General features: G+C 35.1%; 1 protein-coding gene across 7 annotated transcripts in view; it reads right to left on the reverse strand.

Moving 5' to 3' along the window:
* The window catches only part of sec31a (SEC31 homolog A, COPII coat complex component), a 42,306-nt gene that overhangs the window by 9,309 nt on the left and 15,314 nt on the right, over nt 1–17,683 (reverse strand). For 2 of the 7 annotated variants that reach the window (XM_056466920.1, XM_056466913.1), the window contains 10 exons: nt 15,837–16,005; nt 15,209–15,387; nt 14,030–14,156; nt 11,186–11,331; nt 10,933–11,106; nt 10,241–10,447; nt 10,042–10,137; nt 5,354–5,447; nt 2,796–3,119; nt 174–209 (listed from right to left, as the gene is read on the reverse strand). In XM_056466920.1, coding sequence (XP_056322895.1) covers nt 174–209; nt 2,796–3,119; nt 5,354–5,447; nt 10,042–10,137; nt 10,241–10,447; nt 10,933–11,106; nt 11,186–11,331; nt 14,030–14,156; nt 15,209–15,387; nt 15,837–16,005 — 1,552 coding nt within the window. The remainder of the gene's footprint in view (nt 1–173; nt 210–2,795; nt 3,120–5,353; nt 5,448–10,041; nt 10,138–10,240; nt 10,448–10,932; nt 11,107–11,185; nt 11,332–14,029; nt 14,157–15,208; nt 15,388–15,836; nt 16,006–17,683) is intronic. The other 5 variants (XM_056466915.1, XM_056466917.1, XM_056466916.1 and 2 more) reach the window with 5 other exon arrangements.

Genomic DNA, 17,683 nt, shown 5'->3' on the forward strand with positions numbered 1-17,683 from the left:
CATGTTAGACTTTTATAACATTTGCACTTTATCTTACAGTACATGCACTTAAAGTGTACTACTGGGTACAAAAGGTACATACAGGGGATATAGCTAGCTAGTACGCCAGAGGTGCATGTGAAACTAGACTGTAAAATAAAGTACTTCTGTTATAGTGCTCTTTATAAATTCACCTTCTAAACCCCAGGCTGTTTCTTGGTAAAATCCATCTGAAAATAAAGGCAGCCAGCCAATGCATAACATGTAGTTGGACATTTTAGTAACAAAAATGAGTATTTATATGTAATAAGCATGTAATAAATATCTGATGATCATGTCATGCTGTTACTTGGTAAAATTCAGCTATAGCACAACATAATTGAACATTTTGTATTCAAACAAAAGTGCTGCAGTATTTAATAGGCATGTAATAAATGTGTAATAAGCATGTAATAAACCTGCACTAGGCATGTAATACTGTTTCTTGTCAAAATGTATCTGAAAATAAAGAAGGTAGACAACACTTAACCCAGTTTACATTTTTGTAATTAGAGAAGAAGTAGTTTAGTATTTAAATGCAATAACCAAGTAAGAAACATGCATTAAGCATTTAATAAACAAGCAATAAGCATGTAATAGGCATGTAATAATGTTTCTAGGTAAAATAATCTCTATACAAGGTAGACAATGTGTATAATCTTTTTTATAATCAAAAGTAGTTTGGCATATGTAGTAAGTTTGTAATAAACATGCTAAAAGTATGTAACGCGTGTAATTGAAACAACATGTAATTGACATGTAATGTGTCTTGGTACGATACATCTCAAGGTAGACGATGTGTAACGTAGATGGAACATTTTGTAAGAAAAGAAAACTTTAGTAATAATATGTAATAAGTATGTAATAAACATGTAATAAGCATGTGATAGGCATGAAATGTTTCTTGGTAAAAATCCATCTGTAAATAAGGTAGACAATGCATAACGTAGTTGAACATTTTGTAATAAAAAATAGTATTTATGTTATAAAATATGGAATGGAACATTTTGTGATATAAACTAGTTTAGTACTAAATATAATAAGCATGTAATACACATATAACAAATAAGTAATAAATGTGTAAAACGTGTAATAGGCCTGTGATCATGTAATAAGCATGTAATAATACATAACAGTTGATCATGTAAGAAACATGTAATAATGTGCAACAGGCACATTTTAAATAAACAAGGTAGACGATGACTAAGGTAGTTTAACATTTTGTAATAAAAACTAGTTTATTACTATGTAATAAGCATGTAGTAACTATGTAAAAAGCAAGTAATAAATATGTAATAAGTGTGTAATAGACATAATAGGCATGCAATAATGTTGCTTCATGAAAATAGTCTAAATAAACAAGGTAGACGAGGGATAACATAGGTAAACATTTTGTAAGCAAAAAAAATAGTATTTATGCTATAAAATATGGAATTAAACATTTTGTAATAACTAGTTTAGTATTACATGTAATAAGCATGTAATAAACGTGAAATAACCATGTAATAAATGTGTAATAGGCCTGTGATGTTTCTTGGTAAAATTAATTTTTAAATAAAAAAAGGTAGACGATGGTTAAGGTAACTGGAACATTTTGAAACTATATATATATATATATATATATATATATATATATATATATATATATATATATATATATACTAGTTTGGTAATAAGGATGTGATAAATGTGTAATAGGTATGTAGTAATTAAATTAGTCTGTAAATAAACAAGATAGACAATGCATAAAGTAGTTAAACATTTTGTAATACATAATTTAGTACAATATGTAATAAGCAGGTAATAAATATGTAACAATGTGTAACAGGCACAAAGATGACAGTACTATCACACTTAAATATTCTATGTTTGTGTAATACTTGTGTAATAATGTTTCTTGGTAAAAACCATCTCTAAATAAGGTAGATAATGCGTAACGTAGTTGGAACATTTTTTAATTATAGTTAATAAGCATGTAATAAATATGTAATAAGCATGTTATAAGCATGTAATAATCGTTTCTTTGTGAAATGAGTCTGTAAATAAACTGGTTTAGTACTTGTGTAATATGTAATGAGCATGTAATAAGCTAGTAATAAATGTGTAATAGGCCTATAATAATGTTTCTTGGTAAAATTTATCTTTAAACAAATAAGGTAGAGATAACATGGTTGAACATATTGCAATAAAAGAATACTAGTATTTATGTAACAAAATACGAAATGGAACATTATGTGATAAACTAGCTTAGTACAACATGTAATAAGCACGTAATAAACATGTAAAGCATAATAATGTGTAATAATGTGTAACGGGCACATTTTTAGGATGGCAGTACTATCACACATACAATCCAATCTAAAATAAAAGCCTAGAAACTCCAATTCTGAAAAGTTTAAAAGATGCATCATTGCAAAAATTAATCGTTTTTTTAATTGAAACCTAAATTTCAGAATCAGATTGTGAAGTTTTAAAGATTCCATTGTGTAAAAAATGTGTAATAAGCATGTAATAATGTATATATATATATATACAAATATATAAACATATATATATATATATATATATATATATATATATATATATATATATATATATATATATACATACATACATATATATATATACATACATACATATATATATATACATACATACATATATATATATATATATATATATATATATATATATATATATATATATATATAATGTGTGTGTGTGTGTGTGTGATATGAAACACTCATAATATGATCTTTCTGGAGCTAAGTGCAGACCTGTTCTCTGGGAGGCTGGAATCAGTGCGGGTTCATTCTGAGTACCTGGAGCTCGGGCTCCTGGAGGAGGAGGGTAAGACGTGGGCGACCCGGGCCCACCATGCTGGAAACACCCTCCAGAAGACACGGCTGGAGGAGGACAGAAGGACTGAGGAGGTGCAGAAGCCTGAGAAGAGGCTGAGAGCATGAACTGAGGAGGATAAACAGCAGCAGAGGAAGATGAAGGAGGAGGAAGAGGAGAGCTGGCAGAGGAAGAGTACGGCAGAGGCTGATAGATGCCAGGCGTCCCGGCAGAGGGTGTGAACTGCTGGACAGGAGGATAGTCTGAAGTTTTTGAGGAGAGGAGAGAATGGAGCAAATGCAGTTAGTCATTCATAGAGGCATTTCATCCTTATGAGCATGCTAATATTATTATAAGGATATTTAATATTATAATGGGCACAGTTCAAACTAAAATGCCATCTACTCCAAACCTGTTTGAGTTTATTTCTTTTGTTGAACACTAAAGAAGATAATTTGAAGGATGTTGGAAACCGGTAACAATTGACTTCCCTAGTATGCTTTTTTTTTCATACCACGGATGTCCATGGTTGCAAGATTTCAGCTTTCATCAAATGATCTTCTTAAGCGTTAAACAGGAGAAAAAAAATCAGGTTTGGAACCACTTGAGACTGTGTACATTTTCATTTTTGGGTGAACTGTGCCTTTAAAGCATCCCTTCTCAAACAGGTATAGGTATATGTAATGATTACATCCTGAGCAAAGGATCATGCAAAGACGTTTTACAGCAGCCTGCATTCTAAAGCTCAAAGTAGACTTAGCTTTTAACATTAGGGCTGGGTTATGCAAAGAATATTTGAAGATGGGCTGAAAAATAATACACAGCCAGGATGTGAAGTGGAGTGTGCATTTTTTTAATGGGGTTGTGCATTATTTTGTAATGATGTAATGGGACAGAGTGAATTATTCCAATTATGGTATGGTTACTACACCTAAAGCCAAATGTTCACATGTTGTATTTCAAGACGTTTGTCAGGTTTTAGTCCTTAAACTTTGTAGGCTGTAAAATAACTCAAATCATTCAGATAAGTAATATGGAACTATAATCCTTACAATAGGAAAAAAAAAATTGGTTCTTCAAGCTGAAAGGGCTACGGCATGTTTGTGTTGCCACGATACTGCAATTTGATACCAATCGATACTGAAATTTGAAAAATGTCTTCTAACATTTGAGCGCTGTTGAGCACTTTCTTAAACACAGCTGATTTGCCATTGTGTTCACTTGCTCAACAGAAATGACTGTAATTGACCGTGAAGGTCATCAGTTCAACCACAGATACAGATACAGGGAAACTGGAGTGTTTTAAAGCCGCATATTTGGAACAGTTTTGTAATGAATGAAAACTAGTTTTGTATGTATTTGTAAAAAGCATGTATTAAACATGTAACAAGCACATAATAAATGTGTAATAGGCATGTAATAATGCTTCATAAATCTATATGTAAAGAGGTAGACAATGTGCAACGTAGTTGAACTGTGTAATTTTTAAAAGATGCTTTGGTATTTATATGTAATAAACGTGTAATAATCATGTAATAAAAATGTAATGAGCGTGTAATAAATGTATAATAAGCATGTAATAAATATGTAATAGGCATATTTCTTGGTCAAATTGTCTGTAAATAAAGAAGGTAGACAGCAGACGATGCGCAACTGTTGAACAATTTTGAAATCTAAGAAACTAGTTTTGTATTTGTGTAATAAGCATGTAAAAAAACTAATAAAATAAATAATTAAATATATATATATATATATGTCATTTTAACTACTTCAGCTGTGTGGTTTCCTGAAATTAAGTGCACAACTAAGACCCGGATCACACAGAACATGAAATAAAAAAAGGTTTTCTATTGGCAGAGCATTTTGCGTACTGCTTGTGTTCTCTGGGCACCTCTCATTTTAACCGCTTCCATGTATTACGCTTTTGCAGGATCGATCCTAGTGTCTGCAGTTGAAAAAAAATCAGCGCAGGCTCATTGGAAATACATCCCTTAGACTACAATTTTGAAAGAAAAAATGAACATGTTGTTCCAGGTATGTTTCAAAATCTGAAAACATTGTCAAAACGTCACATGTGACTTCAGTCTTTTAACTGTAATCAAACAAAGATAGAATAAATTGTATTGGCATTGGAGTCAGCATTCAAACATGTGTTGCACTACCTGTAGTAAAAGCACAAGCAGATCTGTCATTTCTGAATAGAATACATAGCATGTTTCAGATGACAAATACACTAGACGTCTAGGACTATTGATGTCTGTGAAGGATTAGAGAGCTCCAGGATTTCATCTAAAATATCGTCATTTGTGTTATGAAGATGAACGAAGGCCTCAGGGGTTTGGAACAACATGAGAGGAATTTAATTATAGAAATTTCTCCTTTTATATATATATATATATATATATATATATATATATATATATATATATATATATATATATATATATATATATATATTTGTTGTAAAAACCAGGACTGCAGTGTTTTGCAAACTTACTTTGGTACTGCTGCGAGTACATGAATGGAGTGGAAGCAGGAACAGATGCAATCGCTGGAGACTGCAGGCCAAAGGCTGGAGGTGGGGAGTCCACCTGACCAGGCAAATAAAGACAGAGAAGAGCATTTAGAAAGACTTCTGTCATGTTGTGTGTTGAGGAAAACCAGTCCTGCCATTAACACAAATGATGCACAAAACGATTTAATTCAATACTACTACTAATGTTTTAAAAAGCCTCTTAGGGTGCTTTCACACCTGTGGATCTATTCTCTTGTTCCGAAACAGGGATTAAAATGGTTACATTGTTGCTCTTTGTTCTTGGTGCGGTTTGCTTTCACACGGCAAAGTTTCTAAATGGACCAAAAGAGCTAAAATAAGTCACGTGTGTGTAAACTCTCCTCACATTGGTCAGTTTCAAGGTTTATTTTTCAGAGTCCTGCTCAGCTGTCATGCGTCCTTATTTTAATTTATGACGATAAGCAATATGACAGTATAAGCAAAAAGCTGTGCTTTAATTTTGAACGGTGACACCCACAGACATTGTCACCAAATTTAAATCAGAGGGAAGACTTTTTAGGCTTTTAAAAGACTTTATAAAGCATTATATGCTTTACATTATAGATAGAAATAACAGATAAACCAAGACTGCTGTTCGGTCAATTTTCCTAACAGATAAACAGCTCTTGTTAATAGTTCAACATGCTTTCACTTTCGTATTTTACATGAAACGCACATTAACTGGTAGGAATGACATCCCGTCCTACTGACGCCTAGGGCGGCACAATAGAGCGGGTGGCGCCCGCAACATCCCTCCCCCAGGTCCTCACTTTCATCCGTGAGCCCCCCTAACCCGCTTTCTCACTACAATTGATACACTCCAGAGTATCCAAGCGTGATTGCTGGTTTCATATATGCCAAACGAACTGCGCTAACTGGGGAAATGAGACAGGTTCCGAAACAAAAGTCTAGGTGTGAAAGCTTCATAATGCTCAACAAGGCTGCAGTTAAAGCAGAACGATTATTACAATATTAAAATAAATTACAAACAAATTGTTGCAAATTATAAACAAGTGTTTTCTATTTGAATGGATTTTAAAATATTATTTTCAGCATCATTATTACAGCTTTTATTGTCACAAAAGATCGAGATTTTTGTCTTTGAATATGAAGTTTAAAAATATTAATTTTACATAGAAATGATTTGAAATTGTATACATTTCCACATGGTCACATTTCATTAATGATTCCTTGTTACATGAAAGTGTTATTATACTTTATTATTATAAAATAATTAAAAATAAAAGTACAGACCCTAAAGTTTAGGTCAGGGATGTCAAACTCAATTCCTGGAGGGCCGCAACCCTGCACAGTTTAGTTCCAACCCTAAGTAAACACACCTGATTAAACTAATTGAGCCCTTCAGGCTTGTTTGAAACCTACAGGTAAGCGTGTTGGAGCAGGGATGGAACTAAACCGTGCAGGGCTGCGGCCCTCCAGGAATTGAGTTTGACATCCCTGGTTTAAGTGCTACTACACTAAAGGTTAATTTAACTTTTTACACTAAAGAGGCTCTGTTATATCATGTGTAATATGTGTGTGTGTGTGTGTGTGTGTATATATATATATATATATATATATATATATATATATATATATATATATATATATATATATATATATATATATATATTTATATATATATATATATACTGTGTATCTATAGTGTGTGTATCACTATATACATCACATATAATTTAACTGGTATATTGTACATGTCATATGTTGACACAAAAATGTGAACCTTTTTACAAAATTCACAATCATAAACCATAATAAAAGATTTTAAAAATTGGTCTGGCTGCTACTGAAAGGCACTGTAATGCTTGTAGTTTAAAAGACAAACACTCAAGACACCAAATCTGAATCCATGAACAGACTTGATCGCTGGTGACTTTAGGGAGTTATTACATACATTAAACAAACATCTCATCAGCCACTACTGTCAGTATTTCTTCAAATAAATCTGTTTAGGCTTGCCATTTATAATGTTGTTCATAGTGAGGCTATTATATATACTTATATTACATACTTATGTACAGTAAATTTCATTATTTTATGGTTAATATTTTATTATTGCAAAATTGTAATTTATAATTAAAAAGAAATGTACTTACAAAATTCAAATGTATATTTTTAAGATTTTATTCAAAACATTTAAATCACCCTGTTCAATGATTTAGCTGAATAGTTTTTATGTGAATGAAGTGTTTATTTGAATGCAAATAAACAGTTATTAGATACAAATAGAAAATATACATTTTTATCAATGCACCCAAATTTTCAAGCCATTATTCCATTCGTCGACCAATAATTAATGAATCACAATATGGATTACAAAATCTAAATAAAATGATTAAATTGTCTACGAAGTGTATTAGAATATTTAGCTTTATTTGACAGCATTCTACATTTGTTAATGTAATTGTGTAAGTATGAAATGGTGCAGGTGCTTTTTTGTTGTTGTTTACAAAAACAACTGATCCAATGAAACTTAAAGATACAAATTTTCCATAAAATATGATATAACTGAATAAACTGCTTTCAAAATAAAAAGGTTAACATAAAAAAGATAAAACATAGATGTGTAAAGTTAAACAAACATTAATGTGTAAATAAAGAGAAGCCACAGAACATCAGAACAATAGCAAACCTGCAAACTCAAATCAGCTCTAATATTACTTTTGCAATATTACTTATTAGAGAATCATCAGTAAATTATTGTAATTGAATAAAACTATGATGTTTAAGTGTTTTTGAAACTACTCCAGCATCTGGAAACTTCCTAAACCATAAAATGATGATTTAAGTTAAGTCTGCAGGTATGATACCGTTCCTTAGTCTGCAAAAGCAAACAAAAAGGTGTCCACAGTAAAATACACATAAAATGGAAATCTAGGGGAAACTGGATGTACTTTTCCAATATATCAACCAATAAGGCAAAAGATCCCCAAAATATAGTGAGAAAATTAGCATTCCATCTGCTGCTGAAAGACTAGCGTAGCACACCAGCTGCTGTAAAAATGTAGCCTACAGCTCCAACTGCTGTTAAAAACTAGCCTAGAGTGCCATCTGTGGTTAGAAGCTAGCCTATAGCACTGTCTGCTATAAAAAAAAAAAATTGCCAGGTCTGTGCCAATAACCTTGTAGTTAGTGCGTCGACATGTTGCACTAAAGTATGCACAGCAACTTGAGCTTGATTCCTGCCACGAGGTCCACGCCTCTCTCTGCTCCCCATACTTTTCTGTCAATACTCTCCACTATCCTATCCAATTAAAGCCGAAAAAGCCCTAAAAAATATTATTTTTTATTTATTACTATTAATTACAATTCTAATAAATAATATTAGACTATTTACTGTTTAAAAAAAAATAGCCTAGAGCGCATGTGGGGGTAAAAAACTAGCCTATAACGCTGTCTGCTGTTAAAAACTAGCCTAGAGCGCCACTTGCTGTGAACAACTACACTAACTGCTGTTAAATACTAGATTAGAGCAGCGTCCGGTGACAAAAACTATTCTAGAGCATCATCTGCTTTTAAAACTAGCCTGCAAAATGGTCTGCTGTTAAAACTAGCTTAACTGCTGTTAAAAACTATAGCCTATAACAATGTCTGCTGTTAAAAACTATAGCCTAGAGCATCGTCTGCTGATAAAAACTAGTACAGAGCTCTGTCTATTGCTAAAAACTAACCTATAACACTGTCTGCTATTAAAACCTAGCCTAGAGCACCGTCTGCTGTTAAAAACTAGCCTATAACACTGTCTGCTGTTAAATACTAGCCTAAAGCACTGTCTGCTGTTGACAACTAGACTAACTTCTGTTAAATACTAGCCTAGCACACCATCTGCTGATAAAAAACTAGTATAGAGCTCAGTCTGCAGTTAAACACTAACCTAGAGCAACATCTGCAGGTAAAAGCTAGCCTAGAGTGTCATCTAATGTTAAAAGACTAGCACTGGGGGCCATTCGCTGTTAAAAAGTATCTTAGAGCATTGTCTGTTGTTAAAAACTAACCTGCAACAGTCTCCTTGTTAAAAACTAGCATAGAACAGTCTATGGTTAAACACTAGCTAAACTGCTGTTAAAAACTAGCCTATAACACTGTCTGCTGTAAAAAACTAGCCTAGAGCATCGCCTCCTGCTAAAACCTATAGCCTAGAGCATGGTCTGCTTTTAAAAGCTAGCCTAGAGCATCGTATGTTGTTAAAAACTACTGTTACAGTCTACTGTTAAAAACTAGCTAAACGACTGTTAAAAACTAGCATAGAACACTGTATAAACGCTGTTAAACTCATGCTAAATGGCTGTAAAAACTTATCTCAGAATTCTCAGGGAGAATTGTGATTCATTCAGAAAATCTAACAATTGATTCACGATTTGCAAGGCTTCAATTTACTTTCCCAGCCCTAATATATATTAATCTGAATGCCGCTCTTAGAGTTGAGATTTTTGCTAACAGTAAACCGATCCTCAAGTAGTTAAGTCTTTTTTACCCCTAAGCATCCAAACAGCAAAACAGAAGTTAACTGAGAATTTTGAGGCCTTTATATCTTTGTTATTGCCCATGCGGGATGTAGAGTTTGCATCTGTCAGTGTGAGCAGCGCGGGCACAGCTCTGTCAGTCTGTACCTGCGGGTCAGTAGAGGGCACTAGCTGGCAAGGGACACTGGGCAGAACTGTTGGGGTTTGGTTACTCCAGGACGTGACAGTACTGGCGGATCTACCCTGAACACAACACAAACACAAACACACTCTGGTATCGGCCACAGGACCACAAGTAATGGACCTGCGCGTGTGTTATTCAGCTATGTGTGAGTGTATATTGTACCTGCTGGTAATACTGAGGAGGTACAGCAGGCGCAGCGGGCTGAGCGGGGACCTGCGGAGGTTGAGGTTGTGTGTATGTCTGCATCGGTACAGCAGCTGGACGCGTCTGATGCATTTTCTGGATGCCAGTGACTGCGGCTGCAGGCTGTTGAGGATGCTGATGTCCTAAAGCTCTGCTCAAACGCTCTCGCAAGTGCTGCACAGAAACCTAAAAATAAAAATCATCAAATTACAAAGCTGACATTGTAATGACATCCATTAAGCATGGTTGTGGCAACTTTTCCAATCATCCATCATAATGCATGAAAATGTATACATGGAAAATCTTAATTCATTTTCACAGTTCACTTCAATTCCTTCCATAAAGTCTGAATAAACTGTGCAATGACTGAAAAAGTCCTGAATGAAAGTGAAAGTGCCAAACAGCAGTTAGTCAAAATTTTTTATTTAAACACCCGAAATTACATGAAACTCCGGAAGTAATGTGGATAGTGTGGTGATGCAATGACGTTAATCGAATTATGTGCTACAACATGTAAAACGGGATCATGAAAGGAACATTCGAAAAGCAACTCATGTAAACACCTTAATCATATTATTGTCTTATTCAGATTCAGGCAAATAATTACATTACTGATGTCCATGTAGGCAATGTCACATTTCTTGCACAAATGTTTTTATAGAGTTGTTTACCTGTTCAGTGTTGGTGGGCAAGTAGGATATTGCTGTCTGCAAGCTGCCCTGTGATGCCAGCACACTGGCATACTGATTCATCTTCTCTGCAAGCAGTGCACCCATATCAGCAGGAAGGGCACCCTGAGCTTTCTCCACAGCTCTCTGGAGCACCACCACCTTCTCAACCAGCTCCTACAAACACAACACAAAATGGTGAAAACAATCCACTTAAAGATAAACTCAGGTGTAGGAAACATGGGTCTGGTCTGACCTGCAGGGACAGTGGGCTGCAGGAGTCCTGAGTTTTGGTCCAGAAGGAGACCAGCTGCTCGACTGTCCCCGCACAGATGTAGCAGAGACAAGCCTGAGCCTGCAGCTCCACGTCCTCTGAAGACTCCAGCCTGGAGCCCAGCAGACCTGCAGGAGCAAACAACAAAATATTCAACATGGAGTAGAAGTCAGAATGGTTAGCCCTCCTGTAAAATTTGTATTCATTTGCATTACAATATCTCCCAATGGACATTTAACAGACCAAAGACATTTTCACAGTATTTCATATATATGTTTTTATTATTCTGGAAAAAGTCTCATTTCCTTTGGCTTGGCTTTGATAAAAGCAGCTTTTAATTATTTTTTTTATTTAAAAAAAAAGAATAAAACTGCCCCTAAAGGACATTTTTCCAAATGGTTAGAAACAACAATTAATAACTTGACTTCTAGTTATTATATGAATAATATAATATGAAAATATGAAAGGCAAAGACCGCTTTTTTTTACCAAATATGATCATGCCTTGATTTTTAATTATTTAATTAGGACAGTAAGGTCTGACTTTGCTTAGACAAAAGTCTTGTCATTTAACAGTAATAAAGTACAGTATAAAATATAAAGTCATGGTGCAGTAGAAAAAGAATGAATATTGTGAATCATGAGCTTGGAGGACTGCATCCATACATCTCTGTAATGACTCGACTCACAGATTAATAAAGTCATCTGAAATGGCAAAGAAAGCGTTCATGCAGAACTCCCAGAGTTCATCAAGATTTTTTGGATTCATCTTCAATCCTCCATCTTACCCCAGACATGCTTAATAATGTTCATTTCTGGTGACTGGGCTGGCCAATTCTAAAGCACCTTGACCGTCTTTGCTTTCCGGAACTTTAATGTGGAGGCTGAAGTATGAGAAGGAGCGCTATCCTGCTGGAGAATTTGCCCTCTCCTGTGGTTTGTAATGTAATGGGCAGCACAAATGTCTTGATACCTCAGGCTGTTGATGTTGCCATCAACTCTGCAGATCTCTCTCCCACCCCCATGCTGAATGTAACCATGATTTTTCCTTCACCAAACTTGATTTCTGTGAGAATCTTGGGTCCATGAGGGTTCTAATAGGTCTTCTGCAGTATTTGTGATGATTGGGATGCAGTTCAACAGATGATTCATCTAAAATATCTACCTTCTGCCACTTTTCCAAATGATCAACTAGGAAGTCAATATATTATTTGTTGCTCTTACAACAGGGATTGTACGACAAGACTTTTTCCTGCTATGAACAATATTAAATGTAAAGATGAATGATGTGAAATGAGAGGAATCAAAAAGCATGTTTGTAAACATAAATAAATGAGTAAAATGGGATTTGTAACCAATATGACTAACGTGTGTATTTTTTTCTCTCAATAATATTATTAAAATAATTTTGCCATTAGTAGAACTTGGAGTCTAGTGGCAGCTATATTTCTTGGAAAATATGATATTTAATTTTATATGATCAATATATGTATGGCATATCATAATACGTGTTTAAAAGGAGCTTGTGACTTGATAAAAAGCACATGAGACAGTTAAGCTTTGTTTACTAAAGAAAGAAAATTAATTGATTTATGTTTAATATAAGCAAGACGTTGTATTGCTTTGTGTTGGAAAAATGTTAATCACCCCTCCACTGGACTTTAATTGAGAAACCTAATAACATGCTTGGCTCTTGAAAAGCTCACATGTATAATAAGAAAATAATCCTCTGAATTTTGTGACATCTGTGAGGTGTTTTTGAACTTTGTGAAAATTAAGATATTGAAGAAGCTTTGTAAGTTCTGGAATGCAAATTGGTGTTTAATTAGATTTTTAAAAAATAATTTTATAATTTAATTTGTATTTTCCTCTAAACCTGTCTGGGGTCAGCTTGGGTATTGGGGTTTGATTTATTGTAAAACCTTATAAAACTGATTTTTTTAGCAGATTGTGCAACAACCCTATTTCTATTGGAGGTATCAGTGTCAGTATGGTTTAAAAAACACTACAGTATTTACTATAAATTACTATAGTATATTTTCATGTGGGTGTCTGACAACTGAAAATAGATCTGGTAGCAGATATCGCAGACTATATTACACTTTACCCTGCACTTCTTGGTTAACATTTATTATTATTTCTTTATTTACAATATATGTTTTCACATTCTGATTCCAATGCCTAATTATTAAAATTACTATAAATTATGTGTTCTTTGGAAGAGTGTACTTGCATTTTGATACTATTATATTGTCGTTCTGGCATTAAATGATGGAGTGCTATAAAATGGTCTTAAAATGACAATATAATTTATTGCAATATATTTTGGTGCAATATGTCATACAACAAAAAATAGACATCGGAACAAGCCTACTTAGTCTATCCACAAAGAGTTTATGTACTAAGATTTTCACTGAAAATCTTTCTACGTTTGCAAAAGAAATTGGGAAGACAGAACAAGACCAAAAACACTACTGAAAAAAGGCAAAAACAATAAAAATCCACAAAGGTATTGACAAGTCTACATTAAATGAGTACAAAGACATTTTTATCACGCATTACGACTAGAGAAAAAAGCTCAGACACTGTACAAGAATGAATTTCTAGTCCTCGTGTGTCCTGCACCTCTGTGTGTGTATACAATTTGAAAGCCTCTGTGGGCATACACTAATGTGCAACTAAAAAAAAACAAAAAGTATACTTTGGGCTAAAGGGATTCACAAAAACGTTTCTAGGGCTGGGTAATCATCGTCAAATAATCATGACCCAGCTCTAGTTAAGTCTTTAACATGAAGACTGTATGTTTTAGGAAGGATAATAGACTCACCACATAGTGCAGAGAACTCCTCTGGCTTGGCGTAAGTCATGACCGCAGCCAAAGCTTCCTTCCAGTTCTGGAGGTCACAGGTTTCCAAAATGTCCAACCAGTCCTTCATCACCACTGCGCTAATAAGCTAAAACACATATAGATCCTACGTTAGTTTGGCAAATATCATTCACCAGATCATGTGCAAGTTCTTCCAGGTTAAACAAGCAGCAGTACAATATTAAACATTTAGAATAAATACGAGAGAATAGACAGCCCTGTGAGGCCGTGGTGTACAATGAATTTAAAACAGCTAAAAAGGTGGTTATTTACTATAAACCACAGATTTGCGGGGCTTGTAAAATGGTTATTCCATATATGTCACATGTGCAGATCTTACATTTATTAACAAACACTTCTAATGGAAACAGGAACCAAGGAATGACGATGATGTTGACAATACATTGACAATTCAAGATCAGACAAAGTTAAAGCAAAACTAGGGATGCATAATTACACAAGACATGATAAACTTAATTACAAACAGGAATAGGAACACGGGTGGAACTGATGAACACTAATAAACAGCAGGAAAAGAGAACTAAGGAATTACATGATACAAACAAAAGCACATGGAACATAAGACGGACACACAGAAACCTGACAATATGTAGCAAGGTTTAAAATTTGAATTGGGATTGGGCCTAAGTCTGCTAGAACCAGAAGTTGCTGAGACTTATTTCAGCATGTTAATGTACTTTCAACTGAAGCGGAATACTGAGTAGGGGCGGAGCTTTAGTTTAGCATACCATTACTTTATAGCAAACTACCCGTAAAGGGGGCGGGATTACGAATATTGTAGCTAAAGCAGTCAAACTGACATCAGAGAAGGACCATCTTTGATTGACGATTAGCAAAACTTTAACTTAACTTTCAAAGATTAACTGTTCCTCTAAAGAACAAAAATGTGCACTAGCAAAATAAACTTTTGAGTTCACACAGACTTCAATACAAAAGTCTTCCACAAAACAATACAGTTCTTCAGAAAAGGTTGTAGCTGTTAATAAATAATTACCAAACAACACAAATGCAGCAACATAGGCAATGAAGCAGTGATACTGATATAATGAAGTCACAGGTGTATGTTAATAGTAACTAGTATAATAACGAGAAAATACATTGTTTACAGGGGTACCTCACCTTGGAGATTTTGCTTTGAGTTTTGGAGAAGTACTTCTTCTGAGTCTTTTCCAGAAGCTCAGGACCACCAGCAATGGCCAGGATGATGCCGTCAGCCATTCGGTTGTCATGGAGACAGAGATTAACAGCAGCTTCATAATCACCAGTGAGCAGCGCTTGTGTTATCAGTCCATCAATATCTGAAACAATAAAACAAAAGCAATAGGGGCGTCATGGTGGCGTAGTGGGTAGCACGATCGCCTCACTGCAAGAAGGTCGCTGGTTCGAGCCTCAGCTGGGTCAGTTGACGTTTCTGTCTGGAGTTTGCATGTTATGCCCGTGTTCGTGTGGGTTTCTTCCGGGTGCTCTGATTTCCCTCACAAGTCCAAAGACATGTGGTACAGGTGAATTGGGTAAATTCAATTCACTTTAACAAGCCTAATTGTCCATAGTGTATGTGTGTTAATGAATGTGTATGGATGTTTCCCAGTGATGGGTTGCAGCTAAAAAGGCATCCGCTACGTAAAACATATGCTGGATAAGTTGGCGGTTCATTCTGCTGTGGCGACCCCAGATTAATAAAGAGACTAAGCTGAAAAGAAAATGAATGAACAGAAGCAATAAATTAATCAATAATAAAGACACTTGCCCTGGCTAACTTTGAGGTTAATGGCGTCTGAAGCTGGAGCGGGAGGAACTTCTGTGTTGGATGTCTCCTCAACAACAGGTTCTTCATCATCAACAGGAATATTGTCCAGGTCAGACGTCTCTGTGGCAGCAGGTTCTGCTTCTTCCTCTGTGAGGACTTCCTCCTTATCCTGGATTAGAAGATAAACTAAATGTAAATGTTTGTTACATGTAATGTTATTCAATTATTAACCAAGTATGGTATTTACCATTTTAAGCCACCATTTAAACCACGAATAACATGCATCCCAAGTAAATTTACAAAATATTCTATTCAAATAGGACTGTTTGCTGCTGCAGCTTTTCCTCACGTGGTGAGGAATGGTAAATGTTTGCTCTTTGACTGAACTCATTGATTTGTCAGAAGCACAGCTAAAATGATCTCTATTCCAGTGTTTCAAACCACTCAAAAAATTGAAAGATGCTGATGTCTTGTTAAACTATAATTCTTGTTCTGCCATCTTTTTACCAGTACAATAATGCAATGTCATCCATCTGCAGCACTATCACACATGCTCTTTAACCACAGTAGAAAAAAAATCCACACAAGAATACCTATATATGTATATGCCTGTACAGGGCAAGGGATAGCTCACCCAAAAATATAAATCTTCATTCTCAAGTGGATCTAAACTTTGAGTTTCTTTCTTCTGTTGAACATTAAACAAGCTATTCTGAACAATGTTGAAAACCATTGACATCCACAGTAAGAACAAAATATGCTATAGAAGTCAATGGCGGCTGCTCTCTTCAGTCATGCTCCTTTCTTAAAACCAACGAGCTAGCATTCAGTTGATCTGCCCCCAACCAAAACAATTTGTAAAACTCACATAGTCCACTATACTTGACTTGGATTTAAAACACAAACAGGAGGGAAATATCTGATGCTTGATCATAAAATGCTATAAAATTCATTAAATGTGCCCAATTCCAAATGGCACCCTGAACCTGCGCAGCCTTCTTCAAGTGCACATTTTTTCTGATAATATTGATCTGACTGTTTGGTAGAGGTCTGCGCAACTCAAGTACTGAGGCAAGGTAAAATTGTGCATCGAGGTCCCATAGTAGCCATAAAGGGGGTGCTCATGATCACTATTCAGTAAGCCAGAATAAATGAGACACTCTACGGCAGGGGTCACCATACTTGTTTTCGGAGAACCAGTGTACTGCAGAGTTTAGATCCAACCCTAATCAAACACACCTTAAAAAAGCCAATCAAGGTCTTACTAGGTATACTTGACACTTCCAGGCAGGTGTGTTCAGGAAAGTTGGAGCTGAAGTTTACAGGACATTGGCCCTCCAGGACCGAGATTGGAGACACCTGGTCTAGGGCCTTGTGGACTTTGAGGACATGTGCCCTCAGTGACCATTGCAAGTCTGATAGACTACAAGTACTCATGAAAAGTGCCATTTGGGATGGTGCCACTAATGATATACTAAGTGAGACATGGGAATATCATTCATGCATTGCCAAAATGACTACATTTGTTAGTCGACTACCACCCATTGTAGTACAATAATGCAGATTCTCCATGTACTCAGTTCCCAAAGAGGTAGTAAAAAGTACATGCACATTGCCACAAGACTACAAGCCTTGGTTGAGGTTAGTTGCAATACTCAAATCTACAACAAAAAAACTACTATGCCAACATTCCTGTGTGAGACTGCAAGTTTCAGAAGGAACAATTTAACATTTCTTGATATTTTTGTCCCTGCATCTTGTCCAGTTTATATAATTTGATTCCAGAAATAGAATATACTCTGTCACACAGGGATGTTGCAACAAGAGCCTCTACCAGGAGTATTTGT

Source organism: Danio aesculapii, chromosome 10 (assembly GCF_903798145.1).
Source record: "Danio aesculapii chromosome 10, fDanAes4.1, whole genome shotgun sequence".
In the NCBI taxonomy this organism is placed as follows: Eukaryota; Metazoa; Chordata; class Actinopteri; order Cypriniformes; family Danionidae; genus Danio; species Danio aesculapii.